This window comes from Pantherophis guttatus, chromosome 2 (assembly GCF_059756535.1).
Source record: "Pantherophis guttatus breed Tessera chromosome 2, ASM5975653v1, whole genome shotgun sequence".
Lineage (NCBI taxonomy): Eukaryota > Metazoa > Chordata > Lepidosauria > Squamata > Colubridae > Pantherophis > Pantherophis guttatus.
This window is the reverse complement of record NC_142064.1, coordinates 221,513,659-221,534,126: the sequence shown is the minus strand read 5'-3', so window position 1 is coordinate 221,534,126 and position 20,468 is coordinate 221,513,659. Positions and strand designations below refer to the sequence as shown.

Sequence of the window (20,468 nt, the reverse complement as noted above, 5' to 3'; positions counted from 1 at the left end):
GCTATTGCTACTGCTAGAGCAAAAGGTGCATTTTTGAGTGCATATTGATGATACAAAAAAGAATTTAAATCTTTCTCAGCTTCTTGATTTGTAAAGACTAAGGATACATAAATAGTCCATTTCATACAGTTGGTTGGTCCACAGAACTGCTGGGGAGGTCTCTTTGAAAATATTCACTAGTTTCTGGACTAAAAGTAAGAGGTGATAAGATTAGTTAAGAAGCAGAGTGATATGCAGCATGTTCATGTGTATGTTTATTCAGAAATCATTCTGTTTATTTCAAAAGCAATTCAAGTGTGTTCATTCAGTTTTACTCTCAATAAAAGCATATTCAAAAATATTCAATTACTGTAAAGCTGATAAGTACATTAATGTTTGAAGTAATTTTATGAGTTTGGGTTGAACAAGCTGGTATATAAATAGTATTACATATTATGAAATGATTTCTTAAAAGCCATAAATAATCCTTGAATTTCTTTTGAATAGAATGTCCAGACAATACATTCATGGTTAGGAGGTACAAACATAGTAACAACTATTGACACTGAACTTCCTGACCATGTTATAGCATGGGCTTCATCTGTACTGAGGAGAGCAATCGATGAGAATTTGAAAGGTGCAAAAGCACATTTTGATTCTTATGGTGAGTGGTTTACAATAATTCTTTTCAAAGTCATATCTTTAACGTTCCAAATGTAATAAAATTGCTGCTGATTTGTGGTGACTATTATTATAGGACAATTCTAAGATCAGGGTGGGTTCTAAACATTTTTACTACTGGTTCTGTGGGCATGGCTTATTTTGTGGACGTGGTTTGATGGTCATGTGACAATTATTTAGGATTTAGCAGAGGTACTGGTCTACCAGGCTTTTAACTGCTTGCAGAGCTGTCCCGATCTACCCATTTATTTTTGAAGGCACTGGTCTACCCATGTATTTTTGCAGGCACTGATCTACTCATGTATTTTTGCAGGCACTGGTCTACCCATTTATTTTTGCAGGCACCGGTCTACTCATTTGTTTTCTTTTAACACTGATCAGCTGTAGGGTGGCCCTTTGAAGCCCCTCGGCAAGTTTAAACAGTTTTTTTTCCCTCTAGCCATCAGCTGGGAGTCAGGAGGCAGCAATAGATTGGAGGTGGGGCCAAATAAAAGATAAGAATAATGCACGGGTGGGGGGGTGGGGGGCCAGAACCAGTTTGGTGATGTCATATTGTCACCGCTACCGGCTCGGCGGAACCGGGCAGAACACACCACTGTCTAAGATCATTTAGGACTAAAGACCAGCACGCAATCCACTAATACACAAATTGGCTTATTACAATACCAGAAACAATAGATAAGTCAAAAATGGGCAGGAAAAGGGTATTTTGCTTGTTTTTTGTCACATTCCCTTCTTCATTTTCTTACAGTGGAAAAATATGGCTGGCTTGTAGATGGTGCTGCAGATGACCGTATTAAAACATTTATAGCTGAGGAACACAGTTTTGATGAATATGCAGAGGTAATTTCATGTATAATATATAAATATACCTGGCTTTTGTTCTGTAATATACATCAGGTAAAATGCCATGATTCTTATTTAAATTATGCCAGTTCAGTTGAAAAACAATTATATTTTTTCTCGACAAATCTGAGCTTTGGGGGATGATTTATGAGACAAAATTCGTGTTTTAATCTTTGCAGAGATTTAGGGTTCCAATTTTGTCCTTAAATTTCTAACTGGAAAAATGGGTCTCTTTTTTAAAAAAAAGTATTTTTGAGTGTTATGGTGCTTTACATGTTTGTAAGGCTTAAAGCTTTCATTTTACTCCTTAAAATACCTCAATCCCTGAAAATTTTGGGCTGCTCATTTGGAAAGAACTCTTAAGAGAAACAAAAACCATAATGATGCTTACCATGGATAATTGATTGCTTTTCCCTCATACATTTTTCTGAAATAAACCCTGGCAACCAGATTTCACATTTCTAGCTATTATGAGAATACCATAAACATTTTGGTGAAGAAAAATAAGTAACCTGATTTGAAGAAATGGTATTTAGATGTCTCCTTTATAATCTTTTATTGTAGTTTGTTTGGGGCTTTGTTTTTACAGCTCTATACTGCTCTAACTTTTTTGATTCAAGGTAGTTTGCATTAAAAATAAACATCAGTACATTAAAAAATTAAAAAAAAATTACAAAAATTACACAAGCAAATCTGATTCATCTCTGTACCAAAATCCCAGTAGAATAGGATAACTTTTCATAATGAAAGCAAGGGGGGGACTCCTTTTACCTATTTTATAATTGGAGATATTGCCATTAAGAATGAGCCTTCTCTTAATCTCCCATGAGATGGGGACCTAGAACAGTATTTCTTGGGAAAAATCCACAGGGTAGGCTAATTCTAGTTGGGAGAGACAGTCCTACAGGTATCTTGGTGTCAATCCATGTGGCATTTTAAAGGTCAAAAACCAGGATTTTTGATTGGGCCCAGAAGCCTATTAATAACCAATGCTGTGATTGCAGGATATATAGATATCACATTATTGAACCTACATGATGTTTACTACATGGTTTAATGATTATGATACCTTGATCTATATGTGTACCAAGATTCAGGCGTCTAGATGTGAAGTTAATATTACTTTAATAGGCTATGGACTATGACCAAACAAAATGAACTGCCCAGTCAAGCCACAGAGCAGCAAGCTTGTATATAATTTACGAAAAATGAAATGAAGACTGTTCATTATCTGTAGCTTGGTATGCCAGGAACAAATATGTTATGCTGATGGAATAATAGGTTTGTGATGATGCTCCATGCACTCAGGTTTAGTTTTTTTCCTGAAACAAAAGACAAAATGTCCCCACAAAATGCCCACCCTTAATTCCACAACCTGATTGTATAGTCGTGCCTGGAATCGCAGTTGAATTTCCCTTTAACATTGATTGCAGAAATGCAGCCCTCATTGCATCATTGGGAAGCTAGTTTATTTAGTGCAAATGCAGGCAACTGGTGGCCCATGAATTGTGGGATTTTCAGCACTCTTTTTATGGTTCCCAGGATCTTTTTGTGGCTTCCAGAGCACTTCCATTATATGTAGTGTGAAACATTTGAATTTTGGATAGGAGTAAAACAATTCTTTTAAAAAAATTATTGGATGGTGTATACATAATCAGTAGGAGGCTGCTATTTTAGAATAGGCTTGATGTCACTTGCATGAAGAAGAACAGAATGCTGGCATCTACCATCAGTGCTTTTGGCAAGTAATCGTATAATGAAAATAATACTTTATTTACATTAATCTAAACTAAACTGATAATCAAATGTTCTAATTGGTTCAATGAAACTTTCTTCCAAATACTTGTTTCAACTGTATTCAGTTATGTATTTATATGTAAAATAACAAATATAATCATCTTTTGAAGCTTATAGATGAATTTTTAAATCTTTCGACGGAAATAATGAGCTTGCCAATGATAGCTCACTTCTCTATGGTGCGTTTAGATTGTGATGACTTGAAGCAAGGGTTATGTGAAAAAGCAAAAAGCTTTGCATATAAATTATTGGATTTATTAGCTTATAATCATAGAGAAGAAAATAACAAGTGAGTATTTTTTATTACAAATTATCTCTTCCTTAGAAAATTTTTGCCACATACTGTATGTAGCACTGTTCATTTTTCATTTTGTATTCAGGTACCCTTTGACTTCTGATCAGTTGTTTAGTGACCATTTGAAGTTATAACAGATATCCAAGTTCCAATGCCCCCCTGTCCACCTGCATTTGGTTGCTTGGCATTTATGACTGTTTGCAGCAATCCTCAGACATATGACCATATTTTATGAAAATTAGCATGTGCAACAAAACTAACCCATAGCAAACAATGACTTCACTTAATGACTGTGGCATTTGCTTAAGAAATGTGGCATAAAAGTTGTAAAATCTGGTTGGTTACTTGCTGTATGACCATCATGACTTATGACCATAATGGGCAGATTTCATCGTTGTAAATTGAGGATTACCTATATTGTTTTCTGACAGATTGATTTTTCATTGTTGCACTTAAAAATTAAGTACTATGTATAGGTCTGTATTATATGCATTTGGATGTAATGACAACTAATCATTACTTTTATATAAAAGCTATACTGTAGCAACTACAGTACTGAAGATACTAGAAATAGAAATGTACAGAATTGTTTTGTAAATCTAAAATGTGTAAAACTCAAATCAAATTATTTTTAGGATATGTAATGAATTTGAAAACATTAAAGAACGTGCATTAAAAGTTCCTGAGACAACAGAAGAAATGATGGAAAGTATAGCCTTTATAGACAAGGCTAAAACCATAGGTATCCAGAAGTTGTATGAAAGGATTAAGGTAAATATTTTAGGAGACCTGGTTTTTAAGTGGCAAATAGCATATTAATTTAATTTCAGCTAATCTTGATTTTTCTCCTATATTGTAAAATAAGTCATATAAGTATTAACATCTAGTCATCGCAGCATATACCACTAGAATATGAACCGTTATAATATGAACTTTTGGCTTTTTAATGTTTTAATTAGAGTTGGCATTTTTGGGGTTGAGCTTGAGTCCAACATGAAGGGTGGCTGGAATTATTAGCTGCTTATAGTCATTTTCAGAAGATTGAAATATATTATTTTGAGCTTTTCTTCAAAAGCTTTTGAGCTTTTCTTCTTTCCTATCACCACATTCATTTTTCTTTTTCTACAGGGTCCTTATTCCAGGTTTTCTGATGCTTGTGCAGGAGGCGGGGGAAGCAAACTCTACTTTCCTATATGATATTACTACACTACCTCACCTGCTGTACTTAATTCTAGTCTTGGTTTTTAATTTTAAATCACAAATGCACAATATTTTCACTGAAATCTCTGAATCATTTAAGCTGCAATCCTATCCTCACTTACCTCTAGATAGAAAAGCCTAGAGTTGGTCTAAAAATAATGCACACATTCAACTTACTGGTTCACAGTACTATCAAACACAGAAGTGTTTTAAAAGGGGTGAATTGCATTAAGTCTAGAACCTGTTTTTATAATGTATCCATTATTTTTATTTATTTATTTATTTGTCAAACACATAAAGATAACAAATATAAGTATAAACATGATTATGAATACAGGATAAGGATACGAATAAATGGGGACAGTAGGACAGGGATGGTAGGCACGTTGGTGCGCTTAATATTAATAATATTACTAATTATTGTTGTTTAACTAGAATTACAATATAGCTTGAGCTTACATTTCACACAAAACTCCAGCAAATCATACACCATTAACAATATCATATATCTGTTTTTTAAATAGTATATCAGCTGAAGCTGAATAAGCATTCCTGCAGGGACGCAGATTATCAATCTTCTGGCCAAATTTAAAATTGCCAACTACAAGCTATCATTTTGTATGATTTACCTGCCGTACCTCAGATTTCTCCTGTGAATTACACTCTCAAGAAACACGAACAGCTTTTTTTTTCCTAATTGGGAAAATTTAATAGATATTGGAATGATATACCCAGTATTATAATTGAGCTCAATCTCCCTTCAAATTTACATCTTGTTTAAAGCAGAAATAAACTACTTAATTTCTTTTATAGGAATGCCAGCGACGAATGAATTATCTTCTGGATGTTTATTTATTTGAACCCGAAGACTTGACACTGAATGCAACTGTTTTATTGTGGCCTCAAAATATTAACCCTATCTTTGATGAAAATGATGATGTAAATATAAATTTAAAATTTTTTACATGTTATGTTGTCTGAGGAAAAAAAATGCAGCTTTGTAATTACCTCAGCTTTAATCTCTTAAATTTGAAGACTGCTGTTAGACAAATTTACTATTACAGACCAAATAACTGACGAATGCTATGTTTGAATTGATTCAGTGTGATTTAATGAAGTTAGGTAATGCTATCCATAAATGCACTCCGCTTCTTCTTTGTCTTGTAGATTATAGAAATGTCTAAACGGAAGGGTGAAAGTGAATTACTAGCCAAACGTGAGAAATTGATAATGGAAGTAGAAAAGCAAATCCGTCGTATGCATGAATTCACAGAGTACTGTGATTTGGATCGCATGCAACAGGTCTGTGATATTTGGAATAATTTTTGCTTAAACTTTGCATAAGGAAGTTACACAGTGGTAAAATAGCAAAAAAATTAACTCTATTTTTAGAGGACAAAAAAATTATACTGATGAATTTTGATATTCTCTAATGCTTAGTAAATTACATTCTGTTGCTGATAGTCCCATTAAAACATTGCTACTTCTACTATTAACATAAATGCCATTCATTATTGGAATGGTAACATTAAGGTGTTAGTCTCAAAGTAGAAAGTCCTGGGGCAGCCATAGTTGATGAGATAATATTCTTTGGATTTATATGCAAGATAGTAGCATATTTTGTATTTTGATGCTGCTACAAGGTGATTTAATGGACTTATGACATCTGTACACCTAAGTTTCATGCAGGAGTTGCAATAGAAATGAACGTTAAACATTTATTTAGAAGAAATTTACTGACAAAAAAAATTTGAACATCAGGAATATGCTGTATATTTCTTCAAAAGAAGTATTGAGGTGGCAATAAATGTAAACCAAAATGATTTCTTACTTTGTTCTGGTTTTTATACAAGAACCTGAATATGGATGAACAAATCTGTTTATTTCAGTTTGTTTAATTTTTTTAAAAAACATTTATATTTATAAGTACTGTATTTTTGGGAGTATAAGACGCACCTTTTTCCCCCAAAAAAGAGGGTGAAAATCTGGGGGTGTCTTATACTCTGAATGTAGCCCTGCCCAGCCTCTGAAATGGAGGTTTAAGAGGCTGAAAAAAGCCTCTGAAATGGAGTTTTAGAAAAAAAGCCTCTGAAACAAAGCTTCAGGAAAAAAAGCCTCTGAAACAAAGCTTCAGAAAAAAACCCTCTGAAACAGAAGTTTCAGAGGCTGAAAAAGCAAGGTGCAGAGCTCACAACCAATGAACCTGTTGCTAAAATTTGCCTCTGGGAACAGCTGTTTGGGGGGTATTCTGGGAGGCTGATCCACCCGCCAATCAGCTTTTTTCTTATTTTCTTCCCCAAAAATGAAGGTGCGTCTTATAGTCCGAAAAATACGGTACTTGTATCCTTGTAATCTTAAATGTGATCAATTTATTTTTTTGAATTTGAAATTTCTAATGATAAATAAATCTTTTCAGTATGTGACTGACATGAGAACACTGCAAAAACGCATACAAGATGCTGATGAAGCAGTTACTTTTATTAATAAAGAAGAGAAGCTTTTAAATTGGGAGCTGACTGAATATCCAGAGTTGGAAACCTTAAAAGTTAACATTGAGCCATATCAGAAACTTTTTGTTTTTATATTGAAGTGGCAGCGAACTGAGAAACGGTAAGTTATACAAATATTTTAAGGGAGAAGCAACTAGAATCTACATAGGTTTTTTAAAATCTTAATTCCATAGCAATTGTATGATTTTTGCTAAAAAAAAAGTCTGTGATTTTCATTCTTTTATAGTTTATGTGTTTGATTTTAATTATTATTTAGGTTAGTGTAAGTATAATTAAGATGGAAGATTCATCCAATTTTAAAGAAGTCAGGCCGATACCTGGCAAAATTCTTAAACAGATTAAAAAAGAAATGTGTCTGCAATCATCATGAAAACAATATGTTCATTACCAGAGATCATTATGGATTAGGCAAGAACAAGTCTTCCCAGACAATCATAACTGATGGTTTGATTTGGATAACTTTCTTAACAAATACTGGGAAAGCTGTAGACATCAACATGCTCTTGATTTCAAGAAAGCATTTGGCAAAATCATCCATAATATGCTGATTATCAAGCTAGTTAACTGTGATTTGGACGGCATGCTAATTAAATAGATACAAGGCTGGTTTGACAACTGTATACAGAGAATTGTCATAAATGGTTCTTCGTCATAATGAAGAGAAGTACTGATCTTGGGCTGCCACAAAAATCAGTCTAAGGCTCGCTATAAAGATTGGAATAACTAATACCTTAGAAAACAGAAATAATTGTCCGATGATCTTGAAAGGTTAAAGAAATGGGTTAAAGTAATATGCACAAATGCTAAGTGTTAATAAATAAAAATAAAAAATAATTGCAATTGTATTTGCCATTACACCTATATCTGGTAACTGTACTTGTAAGAAAGTTTTTGGAATACTAAGTGATTAGAAACTGAATATGAGCCACCTCTGAATATGTGGTAATATGTGAATATGTGGTAATATGAGCCACCTCTGAATATGTGGTAACTGAAGAAGCATTAAATAAATTTGAGTGCCTGCCTGTCTTGGAGGAGCTTGACAGTGTCTTGGAGGAGCTTGACAGTGAACCAACTTTAGAAGAACTAAATGCGGCCCTGGACTCCCTTGCCTCTGGCAAGGTACCCGGGAAAGATAACATTCCTGCTGAAGTTCTGAAGTGCTGCAAAGAGAACATCTCCACTGAACTGCATGAAATCTTCTGTCTTTGTTGGAGGGAAGGTGGAGTATCACAGGACATGAAGGATGCAAATATTGTCACACTGTACAAGAACAAAGGTGACAGGGGTGACTGTAACAACTACCGTGGCATCTCTTTTCTTAGTGTTGTAGGGAAGCTGCTTGCCCGTGTCGTACTGAAGAGGCTCCAGGTGCTTGCAGAGAGAGTCCATCCAGAATCACAGTGGATTTTGAGCCAACAGGTCCACATGGTATTTTCCCTTAGACAGTTGCAGGAGAAATGCAGGGAACAAAAACAGCCACTTTTCATAGCCTTCATAGATCTTACGAAGGCTTTTGACTTAGTTAGCAGGGATGGCCTTTATAAAATTCTCCCCAAGATTGGATGTCCACCTCAGCTCCTCAACATCATCAGGTCCTTTCATGAGGAAATGAAGGGCACTATAGTTTTTGATGGCTTAACTTCAGATTCCTTTGATATTCGAAGTGGAGTGAAGCAGGGCTGTGTCCTCACACCAACTTTATTCGGGATCTTTTTTGCTGTCATGCTGAAACATGCTTTTGGAACTACAACAGAGGGTATTTACCTCCAGACCAGATCAGATGGAAAACTCTTCAATCTCTTTAGTTTGAGAGCAAAGTCTAAAGTCCAGCTGAAATGCTTACGGAATTTCCTCTTCACTAATGATGCTGCCGTCACTGCTCACTCTGCTGAAGACCTTCAACAACTTATGGACAGTTTTAGCAAGGCCTGCCAAGACTTTGGACTAGCAATCAGCCTGAAAAAAACACAAGTCATGGGCCAGGACGTGGATTCACCTCCCTGTATTACAATCTCTGCACAAGAACTGGAGGTCATCCATGACTTTGTGTACCTCGGCTCAACTATCTCTGACACACTCTCTTTAGATACTGAGCTGAATAAACGTATTGGTAAAGCGGCCACCACATTTTCCAGACTTACAAAGAGAGTATGGCTTAATAAGAAATTGACGGTACATACAAAGATCCAGGTCTATAGAGCCTGCGTCCTGAGCACCCTCTTGTACTGCAGTGAGTCTTGGACCTCTACGCATGGCAGGAGAGAAAGTTGAACACCTTTCATATGCGCTGTCTCCGACAAATTCTTGGCATCACCTGGCAGGACAAGGTTCCAAATAGCGCAGTCTTGGAACGTGCTGGAATTTCTAGCATGTATACACTATTGAAACAGCAACATCTACTCTGGCTGGGGCATGTCGTGAGAATGGCTGGTGGTCGGATTCTGAAAGATCTCCTGTATGGAGAATTAGTGCAGGAAAAGTGCCTCAGAGGGAGACCACAGCTGCGATATAAGGATATCTGCAAGAGAGACCTAAAGGCCCTGGGAATAGACATTAACAACTGGGAAACCTTGACCTCTGATCGTTCAGCTTGGAGGCTAAAGATGCAGCATGGCCTCCTCCAATTCGAAGAGACACTTGTTCAGCAGGCTGAGGCAAAGAGGCAGTCCTAGAACCAGCAAAATCTGGGGGCTGGGCAGGGGACAAGAATGTATCTGCCCTCAGTATGGAAGGGATTGCCACTCTCGAATTGGCCTTTTTAGTCACACTAGATGCTGTTTTAGGACCTCTTTCCAGAGCATGATACCATAGTCTCTTGAGACTGAAGGATGCCAATGAGACAATGAGCCACCACTGTGATGCAAGTGCCAAAAAGGTAAATGCAGTATTGGGCTGCATTAAGGATATTTTCCATATTGTAGAATATATAATTCCACTTACTCTGCTTCAGTCATACCCAACTCTGAAGGGTATCTTCAGTTCTGAGCTATTATTAAGTAGACAATAAAAATAGGATGGACATCTGAAGGTTTGCTATGAAAAATCTGCTTAGCATCTGACAGATAAAGCCACTTGGATTTGTTCACATTAGATTCTGGCTCAACAACTCCTACTGAATTGACAAAAGAGAAGTCTATGAGACGTTTGAGCCTGTGAGGAATTTAAAGCTGGCTCTTTCAATAGAATGAGATGATCTATGTATCCCTTATAGTGTATTTTGTTTTTATGACAGAGATGGAGTTTGATTTATCCTTCTTCAGTAGGTTGCACATATTACATGTCTTGATCATTGCTTTTATTTTGCTGTTTTTAAACCATAATATGTAAGCTTCCTGAACTTACTCTGGTGATAAGTATGGCTTGCAAGTAAAGAAATAAATCCCTAACTAAAATATATTTTCATTCTTTTCTTTTTTAGATGGATGGATGGTGCTTTTCTAGATCTCAATGGAGAAAAGATGGAAGGTGAAGTAGATGAATTTTTTCGAGAAATTTATAAGACAGTAAGATTTTTTCAACAACAGCTAAAGAAAGCTGAAATAGAAAGAAAAAAGTCACTACGAAGAGCAGTAGTTGAAGAGAGAGTAGAGGAAGAAAAGAAGGACAACCCAACTATTTCAATGTGTAATTCTGTAATGCAACAGATTAAAGATTTCAAAGTAAGTGTTTAATTGTAAAGCAAAGTTTTAAAAACTATGTGCTGACATACACTCAGAAATATTTAATAATAGTGATATTTGCATGATATGCTGAATTGCATCATGGGCAAAACTAATGTGCTATACAAACTGTTGTGAATCCAGTGAATGAAGAAGTTACATAAGAGCAGATTTAATTCAAGTAAGGTTTAGATTTCAAATGTTCTTCCCTGGTCATCTGAGCCATGATAATATTGTTAACTCAGTCAAAAGTAGACAACAGTCTAGCCTCTGTAGTCAGTCTCAAAGAGGAAGAACTGAGGCTATAGAGTGGTTAGAAATGTACAGTGTCTATTATAGAACATGTTGCTGGAGACCCTGGCAGCCACTGACCACCCATTTTTATACTGATTAGCTACATCAATCAATCAAGCCTAATACCCGAAAACTGAGTTTTTTAATCCTTTATCTTGGGTTAATCCACTAAATCAATGGAAGGTAACTATTGAAATAGATTCTCACCACACACACCCCAAAAGAAAATAAATTGAAAGTTTATTAGATTTATAGCAGACTGGTATAAAAATGATAACAAAATATGGTATAAAATGGTCCATAAGTTCGAAAAAGAATAAATGAAGTAATATTGAATTGCAATTGTTTAAAATCATTAAATTGTGGAAATAGTAAATTAGGAAACAAAGAAGGCAAAATTGATGGGAGGGAAATGTACTAATTCAAATTAGAAGAAAGTAGATTAAATTCCAAACCTTTTCCAATGTACAGTAAGCATATATAAACATTTTAAATATTTAATCATAACATTGCTCACATGAAGATTCAAGATTCCTAGATAGCTTTCAGGTTCAACTGATAGTAGCAAAAGTACATAGAAAGTTAATAAAGGAAAAAAGTTCTGAAGAAGACACATTTTCATGTAATTTTTGAACGGCCTGTTTCTGCATCTTGGGAGAAAGTTTAAAAGCATAGTTATACCACAGTATCCAATAAAAAAGCTCTTGTTTTGTCTGGGGCATGAGATTCTATGAGTTGACTGACCACTGTGCTTTAGATATCACCACAAATTGCATTGGTCACTGGTTTGCATTCTTACTGGTTACCGGTTATGTCCTAAAACCTATCACCTAAAACAGAGGTGTCAAACTGGATTTCTTCAAGTGCCAGATCAGCATTGTAGTTCTACTCTGTGGGCCAGCCGGTGTGGGGAAAGGGGAAGGACGTCTCCTGAAGCACCCTGCCAGCCAAAATGGATTGTCCTGCTAGTAACTACATTATAATTTAATCATTCCAAAGGTGTTAATGGCACCAGTCAAGAAGGCACTGGTGATTTCCAGATTTAGAGCCAATGTCTTCTGAAAATGATAAGCAATATGCATGAGAAATGTGTGTATATATATGTGAGTATGTACACAAGTATGTATGCAGAAATAAATATATGCTTTTAGCTACACTGCCAAAAATCATAAATAAATTTCAAATTTTGTGTAACATTGTAATTTTTTTCTCTCAACTAGGAAAATATCCCATTGGTGACTATCCTTTGTAATCCAGGCATAAAAGCTCGTCATTGGAATCAGATGTCAGAAATTGTTGGATATGATTTAACTCCAGATTCTGGAAGTACCTTAAGAAAAGTGTTAAAGCAGAATCTAACTCCTTACTTAGAGAAATTTGAAGTCATAAGTATGGGAGCAAGTAAGGTAAGATAAAACATTAACTATTAAACCCAACCTCTCAAGATCCAAAGGAATTAAATAATAAAACAATTTATTTCCTCTATGGCATAGGAATTTTCACTAGAAAAAGCAATGCATAATATGATGGAGACCTGGGATTCAATTTTCTTCCAAACTGGCTTATATCGTGAGACTGGAGTTAGTATTCTGTCTGCTGTTGATGAAATCCAGACAATTCTAGATGATCAGATTGTAAAAACACAAACAATGAGGGGATCACCATTCATCAAACCATTTGAAAAACAAATGAAGGTATTTGCTGTATTACTGACTTTATTACTAAAGTGCCAGTCTTTAGGAAATGTTTTAATGTTAAAATGTTTTTTTAAATCCTGTAAAATGCTCAACCATAATTTTTCCTTCCAAGTGCCCTTTCACTTGATTGAATAAGAATGGGAGATGACACTCCAAATGATACAAAAGTAAGATAAAGTAGAACAATGAAGACAGAATTAAGATGTTCAATTAATTACTAAAACAATCATAATAATTTTCAAAAGTCTGGGTTCAAGAATTACATTTTCATCCTTTTCTAAAACTAGAGAAAGTGAGCATCACACCTAGTTCTTGGATACATTATGTTCCATCTTTCAATTACTTGCAGATAAAACCTCTCTGTGATAATGCCTGAATTCTAGGAATGCTGTTCTTCTTAAAATGTATGATTTATCTACTACTGTATCTTTTACTTAGATTTCCCCCGAAGAAGTATTTCTTTACCCAGAATTGCCTGCTCTCAATTATAGATGAGCGATAAGGAATTTCTAAAATAACCCAAAGGATAAACAAATGAAAGAGAGTTTTCAATTTAATTTGTCCCATTATTCTGGTTTTGACTTTGCCTTTCATAATGTAGATATAGATGTATATTTATAGATATAGATACTCCGTCCTATAATCTTAATGCATTTTTAGGAATGGGAAGAACGCTTAATCAGAATTCAAGAGACTATTGATGAGTGGCTAAAAGTGCAAGCTCAGTGGCTTTACTTGGAACCAATTTTTTCTTCAGAAGACATTATGCAACAAATGCCAGAGGAAGGGCGCCAATTCCAGACTGTGGATAGATATTGGAGAGATATTATGAAATACTGTGCCAAAGATCCCAAGGTAGGGTAGTAACGATGAGTCTGCTCTGAATAGGTGAAATAAGCGTACCATATAGTTTACAGATTAACAGAGTTGGAAGGGACCTTGCAGGTCAACTAGTCCAACCCCCTGCCCAAGCAGGAGACCCTACATCTGCCTCTACCTAGGATTGAACTCACAACCTCCTGATTATGAGGCAAGAGCTCCACCTCTAGCCCACAGGATATATTTGTAAGCTGTGCACAAAATTTGTAAGTGACTTTTCTTTTGTGAAGTAGCCTGGTATTGGAGTTGCAAAAAGCCATTACTGAAAGTCTATCATACTATGTGAAACAACCAGAATGGCAGAAATTTGTTTTTGAAAAAAATCTGAATATGCTGCAAAAATATATTGGCAGTTTTCTTTAAATGAGAGGTGGCTACTTAATAATTGAGAAATCTACATAAAGAAAAAAATTCTATTCTATTTTTGTTTCATGTGAAATCTAGAAGTTAGATTTTACATGAAACAAAAATTAGCATGCAGTTGATGAAAAATGACTGCACAATGGAATGTTCAATTATTTTTATCATTAGTATTTCAAAATTACAGGTAGTCCTTGATTTACAACGGTTCATTTAGTGACTGTTCACTGAAAAAAGTGACATGACCATTTTTCACATTTATGATCGCTGCAGCATCCCCGTGGTCACATGATTTACATTCAGATGACAACTGACTCGTATTTATGATGGTTGCAGTGTCTTGGGGTCATGTGATGACCTTTTGCATCTTCTGACAAGCCAAGTCAATGGGGAAGCCAGAGTCACTTAACCACCATGTTACTAATTTGACAACTGCAGTGATTCACTTAACAACTGTGGCAAGGAAAGTCGTAAAATGGGGCAAAACTCACTTAACAAATTTCTCACTTAGTAACATAAATTCTGGGCTCAATTGTTGTAAGTCGAGGACTACCAGTATTAAAGGATGCTTAATGAAATAAACTTTATAATCTGTAATCATGATTCACTCACCAACATTTCATAAATAGAAATATTTTAGTGTGAAATAATACAATAAAATTGGCACTCTTAATTAATTCCTAAATTTGATAATAGTCTGGGATGAAGGTGAACAAACCAAAACTGTTATCAGGTAATACTGATATTAGTAGGAAATCAAGTTCTGAATTTGCATCTCATTCAGTTCAGAATGGGGTCATACTGTACTATCATATAAGAAGTGCCCAACTAACTGATGAATTGTCACAGTTGGGTTAGGATTGGGGTACTACTGGTAATTGTGTAAATCTATTCCTTGACTGCTTGACTACTGAAAGGCAATATCCAGAAATTTCAGTTTTAGTAAAATATGGCAACTAGGTCCTGCATGTAGACAAGTGGGTTGTAAATATCAATATAAATAATTATAGATTTCCACTAACAGTCCATTTTTTTTCATTAATTTTAATTAATTAATCCATATTAACCATTAATATTTGTCAGATGCCTGGCAAAATTTTTGAACATAGAATCATATATAAATATTGCATGAATAACATTTTTGATAAATGTATAGAACATTACTTGCACCTTCAACTGTATAGTGCTTTTTCAGCCACATGAAATTAATCCTTAGAAACTTAAACAGGCTGAGGCTCCCAGCACTATGAAGAGCATGTTAGTGTATGTATTTTTTTGCCATTTTTTTAACATACAAAATTAGACATAGTTTTTTTTTTCCAAGCCCTTGTTGCAAATGTACTTAGCAGTGTAATTCTTGGACATGTAATTCTAGTCTAGGATTTAGTTTAGTTTTCTTTTCTTTTTTAGGTTCTTGCTGCCACATCATTGACAGGGTTGTTGGAAAAACTTCAGAATTGTAATGATCTTCTTGACAAAATCATGAAAGGATTGAATGCCTATCTTGAGAAGAAGCGCCTCTTCTTTCCCCGGTATGCTTCTCTTGTTCATTAATAAAGCTGGAATAGATATCTTTAAATTCATATTTTTATGCAGATGTACTCAACTATAGTAATTGATGCATTATTAATTTATTTTAGCTTTTTTTTCTTGTCTAATGATGAGATGTTGGAGATACTCTCAGAGACTAAAGACCCTCTCCGTGTCCAACCTCACTTGAAAAAGTGTTTCGAGGGCATTGCTAAACTTGAATTTCGGCCAAATCTGGATATTAAGTCAATGTATAGCACTGAAGGTGAACGTGTGGAATTTATTTCAACTATTTCAACTTCTGAAGCTCGGGGAGCTGTTGAAAAGTGGCTAATACAAGTTGAAGATATTATGTTGAAGAGTATTCATGATGTTATTACAAGATCAAGACTGGTATATTTTCTGTTAAATATTTAGAATCTTATTTAGCTGATATGCACCATTATTAAATCTGACTAAATTGGTTGTGTTCCTTCAGTCATTTTGAGGGAAACTAAAGCTGAATAGATGGGAGGGTGAATAGATTTAGATAAGTTAATAGGGAGGAACTTGAAAGTTTTTTTTCTTCCATGTAGATTAAACTCAACTAACAATGTCATCCATATCTAGATAGATTACAGTTAATCTTAGCTATAGTGAGACTGTAGAACAAATTTCAGTAACCTCAAGACTGCTTATAATTTATAGCTGATGGTTATTAAAATGGAAATAGATATTCTGATCTTCACCTATTAGCCATTCCAAAAACGGGGAAAAAACTGGTTTAGCCTTGATATTGTAATGCTAATCTATAGTTTTGCATTTTGTGAAATGAGTGGCTGGATTCAATTTTGTATATTATTAATCATGATTACTCCTAAGTAACACTTATCATTTCCTTAGGCATATCCAGAAAGCCCAAGAAAGGATTGGGTGAGAGAATGGCCTGGGCAGGTAGTTTTATGTGTCTCACAAATGTTCTGGACAAGTGAAGTTCATGAAGCCATAGCTAGTGGTCCAGAGGTACTATTATGAATCATAATTTTTCTGATATTATTTTTGTATAGCCATGTTATATTTGTTCTATGGTGCTTATGATATGATATCTCTCTTTGAATTAATGATTCAAGTTACATATGTAAATGAATACAAAGATAAAAGTCAACATTCCATGAAGTTGAATTTTACTTTTTTTTTTGAACATATGTTTTATTGATACATTTTTTTTATAAACATAAAAAGTTCCATATTTATCTGAACAGCATGTTGTCTGGGCACAGTTAGTTTTAAGTAGAAATACAACAATAATCATCATAATATTCATAATAAACATGTCAATATTAATCATAAAGTAATAATGCAATTGGTTTATCCAGCTTGCAAAATTTTCAATACAATTTTTTTTAAATTATCTTTTTACTCTTTTTAGTTTCTAACCTCTGTTTTTGTTAGTTAGCCATTGGTAAAACAAATCCCATGTTAAAGAGTTGACTTTTGTTGACTATGAACATAGCCATACAGTTTTGCTTTTGTTTTGCCAGATAAGTTTTAATAGTTTTCTTTTTTTCAACTTTCCAATCTAATTTATCCATATCTAGAAAACTTTATGTCTCAAGGCTTTATTAATATTGGAGACTCTTACAATACTTAATTCTTTAATTATTTATCACAGTACTTATAGAACAGTAATATCAATCCAATATTTGTTTTCTGGATATTATACTAGGGTTATACAGATACTCTGATCCAAAATAGAGAAGGTGCTTTAAAGAGGAAGTACTTATCTGTATATCTGCTTGCATAACAACTCTACAGCACCTTTTCTGACATCTTTTCTGTTTCAGATTTAAATGCAAATTTAGTCATTAAGTAATAAGATTCCTAAAAAATCATTCCCCATTAATTTTCTTTGGTATGGAAAATTATGTGCACAGATGAAGGGAAAATCAGAAATATACATGACCAGCATTTGATTATTAAAGTTATTAAAGCAAAACTTAATGATTGATGAAATTGAGAATAAACAACAGAATAACACTGAGAAACTCTTAGCTATTCACACTGAAGTGTGAATACACTGAAGTGTATTATAGTTGAATTTTCCATTTTCATTGTTCAGGGCTTGCAGAATTATTACCAGGCTCTTCAATATCAGTTAAATGATATTGTAGAGTTGGTAAGAGGAAAGTTGTCTAAACAAACACGGATTACATTGGGTGCTTTGGTCACTATTGATGTTCATGCTAGAGATGTCGTCATGGAAATGATTGAAAGCGGTATGTAACATAAATTTATTCACCATCATAACATAATACATACTGTTGTGTGCTTTATTTTTGCCTGATTATTTAAGAAATTATTTTTTAAATTAATTATGTTTGTTAAAATAATAATTTGGTCATTTTAAACATGTCTCAATTATTTTCGGATTGTTTTCTTTTTCTGTTTTCCTGCTAAAAAAATATGAAGCCTAAAACATATTCCTTCTTTATATTCTACTAGGTGTGTTAAAGGAGACAGATTTTCAATGGCTTGCTCAGTTGCGATATTACTGGGAGTATGATAATGTACGTGTGCGCATCATCAATTGCAATGTAAAATATGCTTATGAATATCTTGGCAATTCTCCTCGACTCGTTATTACTCCTCTCACAGACAGATGTTATCGCACTCTGGTAAGGTTTTAAAAATCCAGTTTCTAAAAAGTCAGTTAATTACAATAAATCCTCATTGTATTTGCATTTTTAAAGTTATCTTGAACAAATATTGTTGTTCTCAGAATTTCTGTTACTAAAGAGTGAGATTCTAATACTGTACATTTGTTGTTCTTAAATTTATTAATTTAATAGCAGTATTGAGTTTTCCTTTTCTGGTTATTTTCTTCTGTAGTTGGATGGATTTTTAAATTTAAATTCTTATACTAGCAGAGTTGGAATCAAAGGCCTAATGTTCTCTTTTGGCCCTATTGATTCTAAGAAATAAAATTTATGTATAAGTAATGTTCTCCAGATTTAGAGCAATTCCTCAAGATTATCTTATCCTATTGAAATTCAGTATCTGATTCTGATATCGTTGTGAAAAATGGAAAATATAAATGAGTTTGTTTTGAATTAGAAGCTGTTATTGGAATAGCAAAAAACTATCATACTGTATTATTGATTCAAAGGAAATGACAGATCTGCTCTGATGTGATTACATGTAATTTCATTCGTTTTCAAGTGTGAGGGTTTATATTTTGAAATATTATCATTAATGTCTTTCTTTTAGATTGGAGCATTTTATTTAAATCTTGGTGGTGCTCCAGAAGGTCCAGCTGGGACAGGTAAAACAGAGACCACCAAAGACTTGGCTAAAGCTGTTGCAGTGCAATGTGTTGTCTTCAACTGCTCTGATGGCCTTGATTATCTAGCCATGGGGAAGGTAAATTGAACTTGCGTTTTTAAAAGTGTGATTTCAATTTTTAAAATATTCCTAGGTCAAGGAATGCTTGTAAGAAATCCAACTTCATAGTTTGTTAGTAATTTTTTCAGTCTCATAGGGCTGAATGCAAAGTTTAGTAAAAGCTATTCGTTTTTTAACTGGTGTAACAATTAAATATTAGGTGTAACAGTTTATCTGTTTAAAATTTGTATAACTGCCCATCTTAAAACCAAACTGTGGGCAACTTACAATTCAAAACTAAAACAAAATATACAGCAATAGAAACAAAAGAAACAATAAACCCAAAACCAGAAAAACCTGGCACCACAACCATACTTTCCTGTTGCAACCTGCAATATTTTCATGTCATTCTAAGCTCACACTATTCCAATGCTTGGGGGAATAACCAGCCTTTAATTATTATTTCATGATCCCCATCCATTTACAAAATTAGACATCCTTTTTACACAACCAACAGATATGGTGGTATCTTAGACATATGGTCCCAAATAAATAACCAATTCCTCTATATTAGTACCTTCTTGATTTGGAAGGTTTAGCTTGATAGATAGCATGGTTGTTGTCACAAGGATTATCAACATTCACTTTTTTGAGAATGTCAGGCCCGATCTTCCTCCTTACACTTCATTTCACTATAATGATTTGGAGCTCTAGCCCACAGTCATATGATGGGTGTGATTTCTAGTCTTAGAATAACCGATAGAGACAGTTTGGACAGTTTACTGTACTTCTTAAAGAGAGGATGCTTGTAGACAGGTTACATCACAGTAGCGGAACTCTGACATTGTTTTATTTAAAGAAGAAATAGCCACAAAGTTATTTTTTTGTAAGCAAGCTCCTAAATTAGTAACAAGGTAGCATGAATTATGACTGGCCTTGATAGGTTGGGCTATTCTAGGAGCCTGGATCCAGCCCAAAAGGGTTGCTTAATAGTTTTTCACAGTTCTAATAATCATTAAATATAAAAAATCATTAAATATAAAAACTCAATCATTAAATATAAAAAATGTTTTGCCTGAACTGATTTAATCAGTTTCACAGCTGATACAGTATCATAAAGCCTGATTAGGATAAATAAGTGCAGTTAAGGCTTGAAAAACAAGTAAAGGAAGACAATATATTTTATTGACATACTGTGCTATCCCATTATTTGGGATAATAACATTATTATCCCAAATGCATTATTTACTCACTGAATCATGAACTAATCAAACTGTCTGATTGTGCACAATATAATACACATTCTAGGTTAATGAGTTGTGGAAACGCAGCCAGTTTCCCATGAGTATCTGTAGCAATGGCCCTTTCAAATGATGAA

General features: G+C 34.2%; 1 protein-coding gene across 2 annotated transcripts in view; it reads left to right on the top strand.

Annotated features, from left to right (window-relative positions):
* DNAH12 (dynein axonemal heavy chain 12) overlaps window positions 1–20,468 on the top strand; it is a 96,140-nt gene that overhangs the window by 15,210 nt on the left and 60,462 nt on the right. For both annotated transcript variants that reach the window (XR_015731666.1, XM_087883706.1), the window contains exons 10-26: window positions 487–643; window positions 1,412–1,503; window positions 3,414–3,592; window positions 4,234–4,369; window positions 5,612–5,737; window positions 5,966–6,100; window positions 7,215–7,408; window positions 10,730–10,970; window positions 12,485–12,670; window positions 12,758–12,958; window positions 13,622–13,816; window positions 15,611–15,732; window positions 15,841–16,123; window positions 16,613–16,732; window positions 17,829–17,985; window positions 18,212–18,384; window positions 18,977–19,129. Coding sequence is in view for 1 of the 2 variants with exons in the window: in XM_087883706.1 (XP_087739832.1) it covers window positions 487–643; window positions 1,412–1,503; window positions 3,414–3,592; window positions 4,234–4,369; window positions 5,612–5,737; window positions 5,966–6,100; window positions 7,215–7,408; window positions 10,730–10,970; window positions 12,485–12,670; window positions 12,758–12,958; window positions 13,622–13,816; window positions 15,611–15,732; window positions 15,841–16,123; window positions 16,613–16,732; window positions 17,829–17,985; window positions 18,212–18,384; window positions 18,977–19,129 (2,850 nt within the window). In the remaining variant the exon portion in view is untranslated. The remainder of the gene's footprint in view (window positions 1–486; window positions 644–1,411; window positions 1,504–3,413; window positions 3,593–4,233; window positions 4,370–5,611; window positions 5,738–5,965; window positions 6,101–7,214; window positions 7,409–10,729; window positions 10,971–12,484; window positions 12,671–12,757; window positions 12,959–13,621; window positions 13,817–15,610; window positions 15,733–15,840; window positions 16,124–16,612; window positions 16,733–17,828; window positions 17,986–18,211; window positions 18,385–18,976; window positions 19,130–20,468) is intronic.